At 40.4% G+C, this 21,414-nt stretch overlaps 1 protein-coding gene across 2 annotated transcripts in view; it reads right to left on the bottom strand.

Annotated features, from left to right (window-relative positions):
- The window catches only part of CHD1 (chromodomain helicase DNA binding protein 1), a 56,298-nt gene extending 37,506 nt beyond the window's left edge, over positions 1 to 18,792 (bottom strand). The window contains exons 1-2 of one of the 2 annotated variants that reach the window (XM_034072723.1): positions 18,591 to 18,792; positions 16,763 to 16,967 (exon numbers count right to left, since the gene is read on the bottom strand). In XM_034072723.1, the coding sequence (XP_033928614.1) occupies positions 16,763 to 16,815 (53 nt within the window). In that variant the 5' untranslated portion in view covers positions 16,816 to 16,967; positions 18,591 to 18,792. Of the gene's footprint in view, positions 1 to 16,762; positions 16,968 to 18,509 lie in introns of both variants that reach the window. The other variant, XM_034072722.1, reaches the window with a different exon arrangement.
- Positions 18,793 to 21,414: the final 2,622 nt, after the last annotated feature.

Below are 21,414 nucleotides of genomic sequence, written 5' to 3' on the forward strand. Positions count from 1 at the left end.
ACCATTATGAAACAAACACATTTTTCAGCACAGCAAAGTGTTGTACATGAATGTCATGGGGACTGTGGAACTCAGCACTAACTATAAATGAAGAGAAACTGGAAGAAAATTCAGCATGTAGAAACCTTGAGACACAAGTAAATACTAGCTAGACAAGTCCTAGTGACAAAGAACCACTAAAATTGTGATCCTACATAATTCTGGAGGAAGGGAACCAAATACTTCCATGCAGGACAAGGCTTGCTCAAACAGCACAATAATAATGTGGATTACCAAATCTAAAAGAGATGCAAAACACTAAGCCATAACAATGGTAATTAAATTAGCTTTCCATATAGCAGTAAAACATTTCATATGCATCAGTATAGTGCCACTCATAGGTTCAATTTCACACAGAGCCAGAGGCAACCGAAACAAGGTACCTATTTTCTAAGGTAGCTGACACTGAAATAAACTACACTGGTCAAAAAACTTGCCAACATTATGAGAAACATGTAAACCAGCTACAGGAGAGAATGGTGAAGAGACCGAAGTGGAGGTAGGGAGTTGAAATTCCAGTTTATTTATGTAAATAAGCAAAAATCACATCAGTTAAAATTTCCCATCAACTGTGAATCTGAGTGGTTTGAAATCTTTTTCTTTATGAAGAGACCAGCTAGCTGGAGGTAAAGGGGAAAGGGAGAAAAAAAAAAACCAACCTGAAATTACAAGAAATAAGAAGAAAGAACAAATAATAATGTTTACCACAACTAATTAGGCCTGCCCTAATACTACCAAGTATGAAGGACAATGCAGGATCACTACTGTAGAGTAATAGCTAATTGGTACATAGATAAAAAAAACAAACCAAACCAAATTTAAAGGCCATTATATCACTAATGTCCTATTAAAATTTCTTATCCCACAGTGTTAAGTCAGCACAAGGAAATGAGAAAATACAAACTGAGTAGCAGCAAGTAATCTTAAAACTAGGGAATGACTTGCTAAAATAAAAATCAAATCTTAGGATGCTATGGTAGTGCTTAAAAACAGTTTGAAAATAACTAGTAAAAAGTACTACAGCAGTTGAAGCACACAAGATTATGCTATGCAGAGGTTACTTTAATAATCCAAAGTAATACAAATGCTTGAAACTACATTAGTGTTTCTGCAAACATGCATCATATACTGCAAGAGGTCTTAATGCAGCTACAGTGCACAGAAAAAATAGGCAAGATTAACAGATGCATCATCATTTGCACTGAACTGTGAAGAAGTTTCCTCTCACTGGCCATAGGACAAGCAACTAATAGGCTCTGAGGACTACCAATCTGTCTGCATTTCATTGTGTTCTTCCATACAATGTTTCAGCCTGAGCTTTTGAGCTTCTTCTGCAGGATGTTGACTTAGAGGCATAACCTCAACAAAGACAGTGCTATAACCCCAAAATCTAAAGCTCTTGTTTGCAAAGACGTAGGAAATGGGGTAATACATGAGTAAGTTCTGCATAAACATATGTAATAAAGAAAACACTGCAGATTGCTGAGACTGTAGCAAGCAACACTCAGTGACATGCAATACCTGTAAATCCCCAAAAGCTACAATGCTCCATACAAAGGACTTTCCTCTGGGAAATTTAAAAAACATGAACCAAAAGTAACTGATGGGGAACCAAAACTCAACATATAATAAAAGATACAGGCTAAATGCTCTCTTTTCAGCATGAAAAATACTTTCAAAATTAGAGAGAATATTGTTATTTTTCTGTTTATCACTTAAGTCATTGCAGTCAAAGATCCAAAAGAGAACAAGTTTATGCCAAGATCAAAATATCAAAAATTTCTGGGTGCTTTTATTTTCCCATACTTTAAAAGCTTGTTTGGTCTAGAACTTCTAATGATAAGTCTTCTTTCACAATGTGTAACAAAAATCATCATTTCAAATTATGATACTGGTATTTTTTATTTTTTTAAGAAAAACTTACTACTAGAAAATTCCAAGCGATTTTATGCTAACACAGGAACACAGGTATCATCATGAGAAGGATGAAGAACAAGGAACTTAGTTCAGCCATTCCCTCTTATCAAAGCCACTGCCCCTGCTCTCATAGAAATGTCTTCTTAACCTAGGGGCAGGAGGAGAACTCACTCCCCAGCCAAACTATCTGGAAAAGCCAGCAGTTAAAAGAAAACTTTTCTGTTTCAACACTACCAAAAAAAATCCCCCCCAAAAAACCACCAACCAAAACAAAACCAACCCCCAAATCCTTTCCCCCCAAAAAACCCAGTCCAAACCTCTACTGTCTAACAGGACTAGTTACATATTCAAACAGAATTTGAATGGAAATTTTCAGCCTAAGAGTTAATTATCTCTAAAGGTATCTACAAGGCAGACAGAAAGAGAGACCTGATGCCCAGCTGTGCTTTTTCTTGGTTTTATTCATCTATTAAGGAAACAGTTTTAGACCAGCATCAGACTAGACTACGAATTTATCAGACTACCAGTGAAATTCTGATGTAAAGGACTACCTTATTTGTTTGTTGTTTTTTTTTTAAATAACACTTGTAAGAAAGCAGGAACAATAAAGTAAAACCATAGACCTATCTAACTTTTTCTAGAAATCAAAAAATCCACCAAAATATGGAAAGACTTGCTTGGGACAAACAAGGAAGAGTTACATAAAGAGAAGAATAAAGAACTACCTTTCCTCTCACAACAAATGGAAAAGTAAAAGGTTCCTATGGCATTTTTAGGCACTGTCTCTTAAGCAGAGACCATAATGCAACAACAGGGTACAGAAAATGAAGTCTTACTGAAAAACTAGCAGTAGTTTTCAGTTTCAACTTCTATTCAGCATTGATACTAGCCATTTGCTACACCATATCAGTTCAACATAGAGACCAGCCTTTCCTAGCCCTTTGCCTTTGCAGATGTAATATGACTAGGTCATTATCTGTACTTGGATTTATTTTTGTTTCACATGTAGTGCTTACTTAGACAAAATGTAACAATGAGTCATTGCTTTACATTATCACATGAGCATGACCCAGTCACTCTGCCTCACCACTTAAAACTGAAAAATGTATCTCTGAAAGCCAGCCTCCCTGGTGAGAAACACAATCCCTACTTCTTTTAACTGTGAGGATTGCCAGGATTTAGCTACAGCCTTTATCATTATCTAAGGAGGCAGTCTTCTAGTTGCAGTATGTGCTCCAAGGTGTTCATGAAGGAGAAATAGCTCCCTCCTCTGCAAGCTGAAGCTAACTGTAATATTATGACCACAAGCTAAAAATAAAATAGCAGAGCTGATACTACTACACCTATACAAGCTCTCTGTAAGCCACACTGCAAAGTAAGAAACAATGACAATCTAGAATCATAGAATCAACTAGGTTGGAAAAGACCTTTAAAATCACCCAGTCCAATCATTCCACCAGCACTGCCAAGTCCATCACTAAACCATGTCACTAAGGGCCTCCTCTGCATGGTTTGTGAATGCTTCCAGGGATGGTAACTTTCAGGATGGTGACTCCCAGGTGCCCTGGGCAGCCTGTTACAATGCCTGTCTATCATTTCAGTGAAGACATTTTTCCTAATTCCCAGTCTAAGCTCCCAGTTTAAGCTTGAGGCCATCACCTCTTGTTCTATCACTTACTGCTTGGGAGACCAGCCACCTCCACCCTCCTTCCAGACAGTTGTAAAGAGCAATAAAGTCCACCCAGGCCTTCTCTTCTCCAGACTAGAACCCCAGTCACCTCAGCCATTCCTTATCACATTTGTGCTCCATTGCCCTTCACCAGCTCCATTGCCCTTCTCTGGACCAGCTCCAGCACCTCAATGTCTCTCTTGCAGTGCCCAGTACAGGGGCCCTGGCCCTGCTGCCACACGTGCTGATACAGGACAGGATGCCACTGGCCCTTCTGGCTGCCAGGGCACAAGCTGTTCATGTTCAGCTGTCACTCAGCACCCCCAGGGCCTTTTCTGATGAGTAGCTTTCCAGACACTCTTTCCCAAGCCTGGATGCATTGCATGGGGTTATTGTGGCCCAAATGCAAGATCCGCCACTGCCTCATTGCACCTCATACCATTTGCCACAGCCCATCAATTCAGCCTGTCCACATCCATCTGCAGAGCCTTCCTATCCTCCCAGAGATCAATACTCCCAGCCAACTTGGTGTCATCTGCAAATTTACTGAAGGTCCACTTGACTGCCTCATCCAGATCATTGGTGAAGATATTAAACAACACTGGCCCTAAAGCCAAATCCTGAGGGACACCACTAGTAATTTTTTTTTTCATGTTAAAATACTAATTTAACTGTAAGGTGACATTTATTTATACTGCTACAGGTCCTTACAATGCTGCAGTTTATTTGTACAGTAAAAAAATTTGTGGATTTTGTTTTCCAAAATGAAAAAGCTTGTGCCATTCTGAAACACAACTGCAACTAAAATGTTCAATGTAATTGCATCTGACAAGAAACTGGAATAAAAAAAAAAAATCAGAATTACCAAGACTATTTGAAATATGTATCTACATACACTGTTGTTCATAATTAACCTTGCCCTAAATGTATATGATTCCTCGAGATATTAGTATGAAGCGACCACAAGCAGCAAGACATCTGAGAACTATCCAGAACACAAAGACAAACCTGTTTTTCTCAGCAGTGTTTCAACTCAAGCGATGCTCAATCCTGTACTTTCAACAAATTTAATGATAAATATTTAGAAGCCTCTTCTGAGGTTCTTCTACCTAAGAGCAAGGAACAAAAATTCCAATACAGGGTGAACAGAGACTAGATTGAGACCTGCCCTGAGAAGGACTAGCAAGTGTTGGTCAACAAAAATCATATCATGATCAAGTTGTGTGCACTTGCAGCCCAGAAACCAACCATGTCCTGGGCTTCATCACCAGCAGCGTGAGCAGCCAGTCAAGGGAGAGGATTCTTCCCCTCTTCTCTGCTCTCATGAGACACACCTGGAATAGTTTGTGAAGCCACAGGAGGGCCACAAAGATTCCCTGAGGGCTGAAGCACCTCTCCGATGAAGACACGTTGAGAAAGCTGAGGTTGTTCAGCCTGGAAAACAGAAAGCTCAGGGGACACCTAAGAGCAGTGTTCTGGTCCCTAACTGAAGGCTACAAGACATCTGGAGTGGGACTTTTTGTAGTGACAAGTGAAGAGGGAATGGGTATAAGCTGAAAAAAGGTAGATTTATATTAGACTTCTTGCATCTAATATGTATCTATATATCTTTATATATATAAAATATATATTATATATTGTCTATATATTATATATGATATATATCTCATATATATATTATATAATTATACCTAATATGTAAGAACTAAGGAGTTCTTAACTGTGAGGGTGGTGAGATACTGGAAAAGGTTGCCCAGAGAAATCTGTGGCTGCCTCATCTCTGGCAGTGTTTGAGGCCAGGTCTGACGGAGCTTGGAGCAACCTGGTCTAGTGGAAGGTGTTCCTACCTGTGGCAGCAGATTTGGAGCTAGGTGATCTTTAACATTCCTTCCAACTGAAACCATTCTGTGATTCTACAGTTCTACACTTACAAAGTTGGAAGCAGAAGTTTCTAATCTGTTTAAAAAATCTCCTAAAAAGTTTCAGTGGGTTTAAGTCATTTATAAGAAACATAAACTGCAATCCCTTCTGATTCATTTGCAAGAACTGATCAACACCAGAACAGACTGAAATTTACTAGCCAAATTTTAAGAAAAACCTTTGCATAATTAGCTGATGGGATTGAAAAAAATAGTATCATGATTTAGTAAGTGCAGTCAGTAATGCTCTTCTGTTTTGATCCATTTGTCTTTGTGAGGTAGCTTTTTTAGCTGTGCCAGCCATTAAAAACCAAAAGCTAAAATAAACTGAACTTAGAACCTTCAAATCCCTGTATCACAAAGTGTCAAACCAAGATTTTAATAAATAAAAATACTCACTTTTTTTTTTTAGTGAGCACAAAAAAATGTGGGGTTTTGTTATTAGCAAAGTAAAATATTTTCAAATATTAGTTAATCTTTATCTCATCCTTTTAAAATTTTTGTTTCTTGTCTATGCTTTGTGATGTAAGCATTAGTACAGTAGTAACTATAATTTATAAATTATAAACTGACTATATGTACTAACAATTTAAAAATTAACTACACATACATTGGAGGTGTGTGCTCAAGTATTTTTTATTGATAGGAGTGGGCAAACAAAAAATCTGGAGACCACTGCACTAAGGGATAAAAAACCCCCAATGTAATTGAGAGAAGCCTTCCTTTCTCTCAAACCCACACATATTAAGCAAGCCTTGTCTATTAAAAATGAACATAAATATGTAGCCCTCATGGGATTTACTAAGACCCTCTTCCACATGAGCAGTAATTCAGACTAAATCCTACTATGCTAAATGCTAACCCTAAGAGTAAAGACAGAATTATTTTCAAAAAGGTACATACATTTACATACACACACATTCAAAAATAAAATTCACATCTGTCATCTCCCTCAGTAAAGAGGGAACTCAGGAACAAAAAAGTGAAGTTTCCCTTTAATTGCTTCTACCTTTTCTCTGAGTTCCAGTAGTTTTCGCACAAGTAAAACAATGGCACAAGCAGTAGTATGATGTACCACACCTTGAAAACACTCTCAGTTCTCACTAATACGTTCACTTCATCGCTGATGAAGGTTCTCCAAGAATAATTATTTTCTTTCTGACGTTGTTACTGCTGCGCTCTACAATCCCCTCCCTATGGTGTCATTCATAGAGAGTATAGATTCAGCTTTTTAGAACAGCTCTGTTTTCATAAACTTTCTCAAGGCCAATGAGTAAGTGGAACAAAAAAGGAGTGAACAGTCAGTATTTTTCATGACTGATGTCCTAAAACGGAAGTATGAAACAATGAAATCAATACAGAATATAGGAAAAAAAACCCTCAAAACCAACCCTAAATATATTTCATATTAAGGATTTTTTGTAGTCTTCAATATTACTACACACACATTCCATACTGCAAGTGATTTTCCAAGTACTTAAACTGCTACGTGGTTTATGTAACGCCTTTTCCCCTTTCTCACAGCATGATGTTGCTGACATTACTAAGAAAAAGGTCAATGGCATGTAGAATTCCCATTACACTGCAGTGCCTACCAGCAACAGAGGAAAACTAAAAAGCTTATTTGCAGAGTTTTTAGAACATAATTGTTTATGTTGCCGAAGTTCACAGGAAAAACCATACAGGATACGTAAGCTTCACACAGATTTCTAGTGGTTCAAGTAAAATTTTCTTGATCTGCTGAAATGGATACCCTAACAAGACAGCTACAACAAGCAAAAAAGAAATTAAAAATAACCATAATCAGCTTGAGAGAGGTGTACAAGCTTTTTCAGAATGTAAAGATCAGTATTCTCTTAACAACTTGTTTCAGAAGAATTCCAGAAATGGTTTTATCTTGCTTGAAATGGAAAAGGAAATACATATATTCTTCTTAGATTGTATTTTCTATGATCAATGGAAGCTATCGTTGCATTTCACACTCTACTAAAATTTTACTTTTAAAATAGTTGGTGTATCAAAGACAAAACTCACCGTCTGATAACAAGACAGTTTATTTGCATTGAAGAAAGAGAGCCTGAAGTACTGTAATAAAGATGTTAAAAAATAAATTTGAAGAGGTAATAGCTGAGAAATAGTTGTAACACTATGGTCACTTGCTTTTTCACCTTTGCCTATGGGGTTCTCTAATTTTCCCTGCATTTTTTTAGGCATAGTCTATAAGCAATTCTCTAGCTAAAGAGCTTTAAGTGTTATGTCAACCAGCAAGGGTTTATAACTTGAGTACCTTTTCTTGCAATGAATAAGGCACATTAGTGCAAAGTAGCACCACTGACCTCCACAAAATTAATCACCCAAACTGGCACTACTAATTACCAAGATTGTGTTATCGCATCTCGAGGGGTAGAAAGTAAGGAACATTAAATATTTCCTCAAACAAGGATTAGAATACTGTCACAACTACCTGTCACCTACTGTCTAATGCTGTTACATAAATACCTCTGGAGAATTCTGGTCCCCTGCTCTTCAGAGTTCCCCTTAAAGGAGAGGCAAAGTGTTATTTCTTGCCACTTTCTCCTCCTGTACAGTCCAGGGTCATTGCCTTTGATTCAGATGCTTTTGCCTTTTGCTAAACTGTTTCCAGTATAAGTAGACACTATACCCACGATGCTATGGACACCTGAGGTAGTGTAAAAGGGATGGTTTTGAGTACAGCTTGACTAGCCTTTCATCTCTGCATCTGTATCCTCTTTTCTCCTTCTTTCCAAAAAAGCCTCATTAAAAATGGCAAGGAAAATATCTACTATTCTCAGGTAGCTAGCATAAATCAGGACCTTCCTACTCTTTCCAAACACAGTCAAAATAGTCTCCCTGCAAGACAATCCGGAGCTGGAGCTCTTCTTCATTCAATTCTTCTGGTAAAAAAGACATACATATCTTAAATATATTCAGAGAAACCATCAGCACATAAGACTTCATTCTCAGGTAACTATCCATCTTTGTTTTTTTAATTTATCCTATTCCACCATGTCACATTACATCTTTGCTTGCTCTGCTTTTGTTGCTGACCTCTTCTAACCAACTCTTATTTTGTGGCCTAATTTTTTCCCTACCTTCTCCACTGACTAATGGGCCTCCAAGAAACCAAATGCCAACAGAAATTATAAGCACTATCAAGACTAGAATAGGATGTGTAAGTGGAAAAAACAGGGCAAACCAGCTTAAGGTACAGAATAGAGGTGTTATTAATATAATGTATACAAAAAAACAGTATTTGGTAACATGAACTGCTGAAGACGATTTGTGCTCTTTTAAGCACTTAATTACTGAAAATGGAATGCCTGTTTTCCTAAGTCCTGTTTCTATGAATGGGTAGCATAAGCGTCTAAATCATCTGTCTCCAAGTGAAATATATATACTTACAATTAAGAAGAAAAACCAACCAACTAAAAAAAATTACCACCTCAAAACTCAAACAAATAACAACCAAAAAATCCCCAGAAGAACCCCAACACCAACCACAAACAAACAACACCCACAAAAAACAGTAAAATGAAAATGACGTTACATGTTTAGAGATATTCCTTACATTAAGGAATGTTTAATTTAGACTTAAGAAACCTTACATTACATTCAGTATAGTAAAAAACAAAAAACCAACCAAAACCAACAAAAAAGAACAAAGAAAAAACCCCAACTAAAACCAAACAAAACCACAAAAACACCAAAACCAAAAGAAAACCAAAAAATACCTTCTAGGATACATAGTTAAGAAACCACTTTCAACCCCAGCCCCTGAGTCAAGTAGTTGCGTTTGTATAGCAACATGTGTCAAATTTGATTTGGTATGGAAATTTGGAAAAAGGGTAACATAACCCTCCTTTCAAGAAGGGGAGAATGGATGACACAAGGAATAACAGACCAGTCAGTCTCACCTATGTGCCTGACAAAAGCTTGGAGCAGATTCTCCTGAGAGCATGCTAAGGCACATGCAAAACAACAAGGTGCTTGGTGACAGCCAGCATGGCCTCACTAAGGGCAAATCCTGCCTGACCAATTTGGTGGCCTTCTATGATGGGACTACAGAAGTGATGGACAGGGGTAGAGCAGTTGATGTCATCTAGCTGGACTTGTGCAAAGTGTCCCACATGACATCCTTGTCTCTAAATTGGAGAGACATCAATTTGATAGGTGGACCACTCGGTGGATAAAGAACTGGCTGGATGGCCGCACACAAAGAGCTGTGGTCAATGGCTCAATGTCTTGCTGGAGATCAGTAACGAGTGGTGCCTCTCAGTGACGGGTGTTGGGACCAGTTTTGTTCAACATCTTTGTTGGTGACATGGGCAGTGGGACTGAGTGTGCCTGCAGCAGGTTTGCCAATGACACCAAGCTGTGTGGTTCTGTTGATACGCTGGAGGGAAGGAATGCCATCCAGAAGGACCTTGACACACTTGTGAGGTAGGCTGATGCCAACTTTATGAAGTTTAATCATGCCAAGTGCAAGGTCCTACACCTGGGTCGGAGCAATCCCAGGCACAGCTACAGGTTGGTCAAAGAAGAGATTCAGAGCAGCCCTGCAGAGAAGGACTTGGGGTGTTGCTTGATGAGCAAATGAACATGAGTTGGCTTCAGTGTGCGATTGCAGCCCAGAAAGCCAACCGTATCCTGGGCTGCATCAAGAGGAGCGTGACCAGCATTTTGAAGGTGATCCTGCCCCTCTACTCTGCTCTCGTGACACTTCACCTGGAGCATTGTGTGCAGTTCTGGTGTCCTCAATATAAAAGGACATGGAACTGTTGGAACAAGTCCAGAGGAGGGCCACGAGGATGACTGAAGCACCTGCCGTATGAAGACAGGCTGAGAAAGTTGGGTCTATTCAGCCTGGAAAAGAGAACGCTCAGTGGAGACCTCATAGCAGCCTTCCAGTATCTGAAGTGGGCCTATAGGGATGCGGGGGAGGGACTCTTCATTAGGGACTGTAGTGACAGAACAAGGGATAATGGGTTAAAACTTAAACATGGGAAGTTCAGGTTAGATATAAGTAGGAAGTTCTTTACCGCAAGGGGGATGAGACACTGGAATGGGTTACTCAAGGAAGCTGTGAATGCTCCATCCCTGGCAGTGTTCAAGACCAGGTTGGACAGAGCCTTGGGTGAGGTGGTTTAACATGAGGTGTCCCTGCCCATGCCCTGCCTATGGCAGGCATTTTAAGGTCCTTTCCAACCCTAATCTATGATTCTGAAGCAATGTGTCTCTTCTTTTTTATATATAAAAAAAAAGTTCCAGACACTCCCTACCTTTTACATATTTATGCCTGAATACAGTACTTATTTTTGCAAACTCCTTTGCAAGAAAAGCTACATAGCTTAATTAAAGTAACAAACCCCACAGATTTTCATATTTATTCTTGCCTGGTTTTTTTTTTTCCACACACCCCACAATAAATACCTATGCAATGAAACTGGTGAATGCTTTGGGGAGATGACTGGTCTAAAGAGGCAGATAACTGAAACAGATCAAAAGCAAGTATCCTGTAACAGTCATTGGTTCTTTTTAATATTCTAAAATTTAGTATCACTAGCTTATCTCTTACAGGCTGCCCCTGACAGGATCAGAAAATGAGGAACAAAGTCTGATAATTTACACAAGGTACTAGGAAGAGAAATCCTAAGATGGAAAGCTATACAAATACTTGTAAAATATTATTTAGGCGCCTGTGTAAGTTCTAGGTTAATAATGGATCCAAGAGAGGATAATTTTTCACCACTGATTTAAAGTGCATTCACTACGTTAAACTACCTTAAGAATCTTCTAAGGACAGTAGGAAAGAGTACCAATTTAGGCAAAATTAAGTTCAACACACTGGAGGGAAAAAAAAAAACAACACTTTCTGCAGGGTCATTGAAAAGCATCTGACATGACAGTGGACTTTTTGGTTCTTTGGTTTCGTTTGTTTGCTTTGAAACAACCCAGAAATTGAAGGAAAACAACTACTTAATTTGATTTAGATGCATAAAGATTTATCTTATTCACCACCACCAATAAAATGAGAGGGAATGAACAGAATCAAGTTCAGTCTAGCAAGTGTTATTTCTTATCCTCAGCTATTACAAAGCATGAACTCAGCTGAATTTTCCTGATGTGTGCTAACAACTCAGAGAAATGTATTATATTTCCAGTCCTGCAGACTACTATCTGCTGCCACTACTACAAATCATCCCCAGAGTAAAGGTATCAAAATTACACTGGTATCTACCCACTTTCACGACCCCATGAAACACGCTGCAAGTCTTTGTTCAAGAGCCGTAAGTCACGTATCTTAAGAACCCAAAGAAGTTCCAAGAATCCTTCATAGGCATGAAGTATCAGTGGTTCCCAAGGGGTCTACTACTGTGATCATCCTTAGACATGCAGCTGGTTCCATGAGCAACACAATGATGTCTTTACTAGAGCTCCTTACAGATCACCAGCAAAAAAAAAAAATTAAATGCAATTTAATTAAAAACACAGAAATGTACCACTAAAAAAATCCACTAATATAAACAAATACAAAACCAGAAAAAAAAACAATTGAACAGAAAAAAAAAAAACAGCCAAACAAAACACAGCCTACAAACCAGCTCCCCCTCAAAAAAACAACCAACCTAAGAAACAACAAACACTACTCCTTGAAGGGCCACATCTGGATAGGTGTGCACTGCCTGTGTCACAAAGACAGGACTTAGTCTTGAGGAATGTGAATTTTGAAACTCCCAGAATAGTGGAATTGAATCTAAGCATATGTACAAAAGGTATGTACCAGCCAGTTCAGATAGAGAAAGAACAAGACCTGGATAAAATCAGCAGGAGTCCGAAAACCAAAACAGACACCATATGTACAAGGAAAGCTGTATTATGAATTTATAATTCCTTCTCTTAGCTGGCACGGTTTCTAGACAAAAAAACACTTTGGTTTTGATACACATTCTATCTGAAATCTTCCAAAAGTGAAAAGATGTATTTAACTTGTATTAGGACAATTTTTAATGCTTAACTCTAATAATCCTGATAAAATAGCAACTTACTAACCAAAAATATTACTGCTAACAAGTGAAGAGCTTGCTTTATCCACTAGCCATTCACAATAAGTTCTACCAACTGTTTCCTTTACCATTTACTTTTGTTGATCTCAAGAACTTCTGTGTACTATGTATCTACGTATGTATAGTTTTATGTATATGCTCTCTCCTGCTATATACACACACATTTTTATTATCTATTAAATTTATTCACAAAGGAAGCTACCACATAGGAGTAATTATGCAAATATGCTTTGAGATTCTCTGTTTTAACTCCCGCTTCTATTTCTTGAAAGCAATACACTCCAGTCATGAATTTGTACAGTAAACTGAAGCCTGCTGACAAAATCTTTAGTCTTTACTCAGCTGCCTTTTTTAGTCTACAGTCTACTCCACAAAGTGAATTAAACCCACTGAAATTACTATCTTCTATTAAAATCAGCTTTCAAGTGTGCAAAGACTGGGCAAAGTCCTTAGTGTGAAGCAGCTGTTTTCTGCTTAGTGCAAAAATGGAAGTACAGTGCATTTCAATCAACTACTTTGCAGTTAAGCTGCACTAAGCCTTTAAACCTCCAGGGAAGGAAAGTTTGCTTAAGTCCTCTATACCTTGTTCTGCAGGAAACATAAGAAGAGCAAAGACATGGGAAATCAGATTGTTATTCAATTAGCACCAATGTCTCACTTCTGTAGTCCCTGTTCTACCTGGAGCTTGTCTTGCACTTCAGGTATAACTGCCCTTCCTTGCTGATTAAGGTTTCTTATTACTACCTAACTAAAATGTATTTACTCATATTTAAGTTTGCAACAGAATGTGTTCAAGATCACTACACAAAGATGCTTTGCTGAAGAGTCAGCTTCTTGAGCACCAACATCAAGTTTTTGTGTTTACACTCACTTGCTATCCAGATGAACAATACCTGTGATATTTTACCTTGAGCTATTTAAAAATATGCTAGAATAGTGATTTCAAGTAAACAAGAAGCTGGAAAGTAGATTTCACTGTAATTATTACACAGAAATCAGCACATCAAGCAAGAATAGTGTTTACGCTAGCCTGCAATTTCCATCATGCTTGGTTCTAGTACTGATTTTTATGGCTTCAGGGGTTGCTGAAATAGGCAAGGAAAATTCAAAGAGCACGGTCAGTTATTTAACAATGAAAATACAAAAGATGCACTTTTCCACCTGTAACAAAACAGAACTTCAGGGTCAACAATAGCAGCAAAGTTGTCTGCTCATTTACCAGTCAGATGAATAGATGCAATGCTGTTAAATAATGCAGAAGTGTGCAAACTGTCCACTCCTTTCACACACCTCAGAAATAATTCACCTTCATAGCTAGTCACAGGGAACAAAGGACAGCTACAATTCCATACTACAATGCTGACCAGTAGATAAAACTGAAAGTTTATGAACAGTTCCTTCTCCAGCCCTCCTACTGATGAGACTATAAGCTTTCCACTACTTCTGCAAGTCATGGTGTTTCCCTAAAATAATAAAATGCAGTATCCATTAGGCCTTGGTTTTTTTGTAAATTCAGCCCTAATCCACTGCTTCTTGTAACTTTCTAAAGTAATGACAACTCCCCTACATCAGGCTGTATTTGTTATCAAGACTGACTCCAGAATGACAGGTGTGGACATTCACATCAGACATTAAAGAGAAGTGAATAGTTTTACTGTACTTGTAAAGTGTCAAATTTGGAAAGTGACATAAACTTCTTATAGTTATCACCAATACAGCTATTTAGATTATCACTGTATTCACCTTCATCTCTTCTTCTTTGCTACCAATCCTTGAAAGTTTGATCATCTCTGCAGTTTATTCCCAACAGCAATTCTCAATTATTTTCTTCACTTGTTCCACTTCTCTCCCTACCATTCTGTATGAAACAGGACAACTAGAAGCCTAGGACATGTAATTTCTTACTGATCTCTACTTCCACTCTGCAGAATTCACATTTCCAGATTTGAAAAATAAATACAGCAATGCTTCACAAGTTATAGTTAGCTACCTGTCTGCAGCTGCAGCTTGCTAAGGCAACTCTCCTCCCAGTACAAACTACCTAGATTTCTGGAAACTCAAAGAAAAGAAAAGAAAAAAAAAAAGGCTAAACAGTGACAAGTCATATAAAGATATTCCATAAACATCCTACTCCTCTGGCCTTTGGCAGTTATCATTTTAGTAATGGAAGTAGGCTAGACAAAACCAGCTCCATCATTTAGAATGGAAATTGCTGACCTTCCATTTACAAGAGCAGTTTCCTGATACTACATGGCAAACATGAAAATAAGCTTTCCAGGACCCACCTGTGAACTAAGCTATGGGGTTAATGACTGATACAAGCCTAGGAAAAATGTTTTTAGCTTTTTAAAACCTGATAAAGCTTTAAGATGTGCTCAGCAATATATTTTAAATGAATAACAGTCTTGCTTCACAAGCAAGTATCAAGTTTGAGTACTATGCATCCTGATAGTTACTTTTAATTAAGTTGCTGTGAATTGTAATGTTTAGTTGGCTTAGTCATAAGAATTACTATAGCTTTTAAATAACCTTGATATACTAATGTTTATGGGTAGTCACAATTACAGAGTGATCTTCCAACTTATCTTTAGCAAGGTAGCTTTTTTCAGGTAGTAAGAAAATTTACACACATGATCATCAGACTTGTCCCTGGTAAATTTGCATTTGTTGAACATCTAATAGTTCAGAAAAGTAGCCTTGCTCACACTATTGTATTTGTTCATGTTTCTCTTCTCACCTGATAAGGCTTTCCCCTGTTTCCCTACCCCGCCCGTCTTTCTTGTCTCTAGTGAGAGACTCAAAGACAGATGGGTGGATTAAAAGCATGTTCACAAACACTTCTTGGGAGTCTAAAACTACTTTGCAAACTTACTTCAATTTAAACCTTCAGCATTCATCATATTTCCAATTTTGGAAATCCAAACTGTAACACAGGAGTGATGTGAATTTTTGAACCCTAATTCAACCCCTCTAAATTGGCTGTCATCCCTGGATGCAGGAAAGTTCTAACCAGGATCTTTAAAATGTGAACACTGCACATGCTACAAAACTAGCATTCAACATCACGGGATTGATTTTTATATTTAGTAAATCAAACAAACAAAACAAACAAAAAAACCCAACTCAAACAAACCCTAAAACAAAAAAACTCCCCCCTCCCACCAACAATGACAAAAACCCCCAGCTGGGAAACTGGACTTTCACTTCAGAAAATAAATAAATGTTAACACTTATATTGCTCTGACAGATCTAAAGAAGGAAGGGCCATGCAGGCTGGTAGTTGTGGTTGTTCAGCCTGGAGAAGAGAAGGCTCAGGAGAGGTCTCAGAGAAGCTTCCCGTGCCTAAAGCAGCCAACAAGAAAGACGGAGAGGGATTTTTGACAAGGGCACGTAATGACAGGACAAGGGGGAATGGCTTTAAACTGACAGTGAGTAGATTTAGATTAAATATTAGGAAGAAATTCTTCACTATGAAGGTGGTGCGACACTGAAACAGGTTGCACAGGGAAGCTGTTGCTGTCCCATCCCTGGCAGTGCCCAGTGTCAGGCTGGACTGGGCTTTGAGCAACCCTGTCTAGTGGAAGGTGTCCCTGTCCACAGTAGGAGGTTTGGAACTAGATGATCTTGAGCATACCTTCCAGCCCAAACCATTCTATGATATAAGAATCATAAGATACTCTGTATCAAGAACAGATTTATTTATAAACAAGTCACCACTCCACCTTTATAGACAGCCGATGGAGGGTTTTACACAAAACATATTATGCATGTGTGCCTTGCACTTTATAGACAGTAGCTTTATTTTACCATTCTAATAGAATATTTCAGCTTTTGACACTTCAGACATTCTTTTTTCCCCTCAAAAGAGCAACACTGTTCTGTTGGATGCTGACACAGTTTTAACACTATATAAAGTTTATTACATAAGGTGCATACAAGATCATTACAGTTCATGGCTGAAACAATGTGAATGTAACAAGCAGAAATGTAACCTGCAAGAAAGCATGTGCAGTCCTCCTAACTAGGTCTGCTTGCCAGCCAGGAAGCTTTGGCACCAAGTTCACATATAAACCCGTTTATAATAATACAGGAGAATTCATAGTCAATTATAACTGAAACAAGAAAGTGCTTACCTTGACTCTCCACTGCTGTTTCTTATGCTTTCTTCATCACTGTGCCCATTCATTGTAAATATTAGTAAGTTCAAAAGATAAATAAAAGACCACTCTGGTTACAATGTGGATATCAAGAAATCACTTCTTGGTATTTTGCACGTTTGCCAAGTCAGGTGTTTACTCTAGTGTTCTTTGCATGTATTCGAGATTTCTCCTCAAATACCTAAAACAGTAAAGAAAAACACTGACACAATTTGAAAGCATGTCTGCATCTAAAAAGAAACGAAAAATAAGATGGCAATATAAATGGCAACGTGTGCAGAATAGGAAATGGTATGGAAATTACATTCTCTTTAGCACTCCAGGGTAAGAACAGTTTACTTCATGTCTGCACTATATCATGTGGTTTAACTTTTGCCATAAGACTGACTTCAGGACAAAGTGGATTTAAATTTTAGCAAAAAACTGCTCACCTGGACACAGAGATAAAATTACATATATATTCTTCAGCTAAGGTCTGCTTAGTAAAATGTATTCAATAGACAAAACACAGTGAAAGCATTTCCTGATATACACATAATGCTTAGAGCCACTTGTGGGTAAAGGCAAGAAGCTAGACTGTCCTGTTTAGAACAACTTTCTCCACTAAATCAAACCAGCAAGATCCCACAGATGGAATGATCATTACTGTACATACAAGCCCATCTTAGATCGCTGCAGTATCCCATACAGCTAGATATGTTTAGGCTCACGGTAAATGGACTGGAAGCATAAACTCACTGATAATCATATAAAAAGCACCGCCTCTCACAGATTTAGTGATGTGAAAGCGATTACAGTCTGTCCTGCTAGCTGCCTGCCCCGAGGTGCTCTCCTCTAACATGGAACAGCCCAACCAAGAGCTCACCGGGTCGTGGCAGTGGGGGGATGCATCGCTCCGCGGTGGGAAATGCTCCGTGCTCAAGCACCCGAGCCATTCCGGCCACCAAACAAAGGCGATCAGGGAGGGGAAAGTAACAGAAGGAAGCGACATCGGGGACCTCGCGGCGGACTAGGCGGCTCCCCGCGGTCCGCCTGCAAGGCCGCGTTTTGCTTAGCCGCCTGGCCGCACGCTGCCCGTCCTCCCACGCAAACACCCCCCTCGCTTTCGGGCCCAGCACCCGGTGAGCCCCTGGAAGCACCCTGAGCAGCGCCCTAACTTTCCCCCTGCCGCACGTTTCCCGTTCCACAGTGATCCCTCCTCCAGGGCTGGAGAACCCAGGCCGCCAGACCGCGCTCCCGCGGCCTCCTGCTGCAGCTCTCGCTCTGCCCGCCCCCAGGGCGCTCGCCTTCCGCCCCCGAAGCCGGCCCTCCGCTGGCAGCGCGGCCTTGCACAGGCGCCGCTCCCAGCCAAGGCTCCCTGGCAGTGTCTCCAAGGCCGCTGCTGTCCTCCATTCTCGCTTTTCCCGGCGCCCCCCATGGCCAGAGGAGAGCCAAGGCCGCTCTCCTGCCTCCAGGGCGGTTCGGCGCTGGCTCCCCCAGTAGGACCAAACAAGAGAGACTCGACACCGGCTGCCCGCTGCGGCCCCTCGCAGCTCCCACTCTCAGCTAAGTTGGCTCAAGAACCCACCCCTCGCCGGGCATCCAGCCCTTCCCCCCGGATCCCGGCCGGCAGCGAGCTCCATCTCTCAGCACCGCCCCCCCCCCCCCCCCCCCGTTCCATCTTCGGAAGCTGCACAACTCCCGGCCGGCGAAAAGGAAAGAAGCCATGGCGGCCTCTGCCTACCTGCGTGCTCCCAGCCTGACCAAGCCTTCCCAGAGCCTCCCCAGACCGTGACTGCGCTACGCACCGCGGGGATGTTCGTACCGCAGCCGAGGGTCGGGGCTGCTGCCGCGGAGGGCCCTGGGCCGCCGCTAGTCCCGCTGGCCGCCGGCTCCTCGCAGCCTTGGCGCGGTGGACTCGCTCGCCCGCCCGCTCGAACAATGGGGCCCCGAACCGGGCAGGGAGGGGCGCAGGGAGTACCCGGGTGAGCGCTGCGCCGCTCTGCTCCGCCACCGCTCCTCAAGTCCTCCCGACCGCCGCCATCACGCCGCTTCTCCGCTCTGCCTCCCCCTCCCGCGATCGGATGGAAACCCCGGGCGTGATGTCAGCTGTGCGCCCTGGGACCGACCGGCAGCAGGAGGAGGAGGAGGAGCCACGGCCGGGGGTGACGGGCAGCGCCGCAGGGCCTCTGGAGTGGTTGGTGAAGGCAGGGTGGGCCGCTCGCTGTGCCGCCCTCTGTCCCTTCTTCCGCCTCTGCCTGCCGCACGGAAGGAACGTTGGGGCTGAGACTGGCCCAGTTCCCAGTGTCTGTGGAGGCGCAGGGCGGGGCCCGACCCGACCCGAAGGGACTCCATGACCTGAGCGGTCGTCCGTTACCCTTCTGCGCAGCGTGGGTTGTTGGTTTTAGTTTTTTTGTTGTTTGGTGGGGGTTCTTGGTGTAAAGTCGCAGCCTGTCGACAAACACGATCACGTTTCTTAGTGTAGCTACACAGTTACAAGCAGTACGGGGCGTTAATTTAGGAAGGCTCCGCGCTCTGCTGCTGGGAGGACGTTGTCACCGTGAGGACTACCCCTGGGGGGTAGCTGGTCTTCCTCTTTCCATTCCAGAACCCAGCGCTCGCTCTTTTCAAAGTAATTGTTAGCCTTTTATTTAACATGCATCACGTTCGTTAACAACCCCCCCCCCCAAAAAAAAAAAAAAACAAACCAAACCACCATGCATCTAAAATACAACACACCGAATCTAAAATACAACACACAAGGGAAAAGGTTACATAACTTGTGTGTCTGAATTTTCCCAGAATGGCAAAGAAAAGTGGCAGCTGAGTGAAAGAGTGTGCTGTAAATTCAATGCCATAGCCAACCTGTCTTCTTTGGAGGCACATGTATGCAATTACACGCTGTCACCCAACAGGATTGTAGGGTCATTAGTGACATCTGGCACCAGACCTTTGGACATTTATGTAGCACCCTACAAGAATGGAAACACAGCTTGGCCATCAATGAAGGGAAGCTTGAAGGAAGCAAGTAGCTATGCAGGTATACTACAGGAAGGTATTTACAGTAGCTGTCAAATCAGTTCTAAGTTTGAAGAGTTGTTTTGGCTAGGAGCCCATATCTGAGCCACAGTCAGTCAGCTGGAGACCTCTGCGTCTTATGGCCTACCTCATGGTTACTCTTCCAGGGTAACCAAAGCTGGTTGCTTCAGTACTCAGTGGAGGGTGGTCAGCCAGTGTACCTGCCACTCTTCATCTGGGTTGCTGCAGTTTCCTGGATCTGCACCTTCAGCCCACCAAGAGAATTGGTTGCCATGCACAGTAACTCGCTGTCTGAGAAACAGCAGAGGCTAAACAAAGATTATATACCAGTCCAGCTCTCAAACACCATGTAGGAGCGTACCCTAAATTGCCAATGGTGTTGTTTTTTGTTTTTTTTTTTTTTTTTTGGTTAAAAAATGCACCAGGAATTGCTTAGACAAAAAACAGCTTCAAAGTTTACAAGAAGCTTATATTACATTATTGTCCTTATCGAAGCACTAAGTTTGTCTAAGCTTAAGAGAGAATATTTTTTGTGATAGGCAATAAAATAGATTAGATAGACAAGAGCGCTGCAAGATCAATTGTCTGAAGTTTATATCAAGACAGAATGAAACTGTTTTAAGTTAACAAACTACTTTGATAAATAATAGGATAATTAAGGATGGAGCAGATCCTAACGAAATTACTTTTATTACTATTATGAATTTTTTAATTTTATGGAAAGCAAGAGTAGAAAGCCGCTGCCTTGTTCAATCAGAACAAATAGATCTTATGCAGAAATTGTGGACTAAAGCCATTACCTTCAGCAAGCAAGTGATAAGACCAAGCTGATAATTTCTAATACATGATAGGTGTTAGATGTACAAATTATATGAATTAATGTGTGACTAATTTGAGTTACATAGATAAATAACAGTAGTTTTCATTGCATTTTACAGCTGGTTGCAAAACTCCCACAGGTCAATATAGATATTTAAATACAAAATTTACACCTTTAATATTAATGTGATCCACAGAATTTATAACAATGCGATCACACCTAAATACAAATAAAAGGAAATACATGAATTTAGAATCCCTTTCTGTTTACAGCATCCCTTTCTCTTACAAACTACAACACTGTCTTTTGGAAGATAAAAAAACACTTAGGGAAGAAAGGAGATAGGAGAACAAAAAGAAGAAAAAAAAAGAAAAGAGAACAGCAACCAAAACCAAGCAATAAACAACAACAAAACAAACAAAAAAAAAACCAACCCAAAGCTAAATAAATTCCAGTTGCTTAGCTACAGAATTCTTATGAACCGTTCAAATTCTTGTTAAACATTAGACACCAATAAAGAAGGCAGATGTTATTAAAATTCTTCTATTTTTGCTATCAAACTTCCTCTCTTTAAGTTCCTAATTATTTGGTGATCCAGTAACTTTCATCAATTTCTTTGTGATTCCTCCTTCCCCTACCCCCCTGTAAAATATGATGTGTAGAAAATAGTTTTATTCTGCCAGAAAATATCTTTCTAGCTGCTGCTTTGAGTCATGTGCATAATTTCTTTTTTGATACATATTGATTTTTAATTCATATTACTTCAACAATAGTAATTAGCTTCTATTAA

Source organism: Melopsittacus undulatus, chromosome Z (genome assembly GCF_012275295.1).
Source record: "Melopsittacus undulatus isolate bMelUnd1 chromosome Z, bMelUnd1.mat.Z, whole genome shotgun sequence".
NCBI lineage: Eukaryota > Metazoa > Chordata > Aves > Psittaciformes > Psittaculidae > Melopsittacus > Melopsittacus undulatus.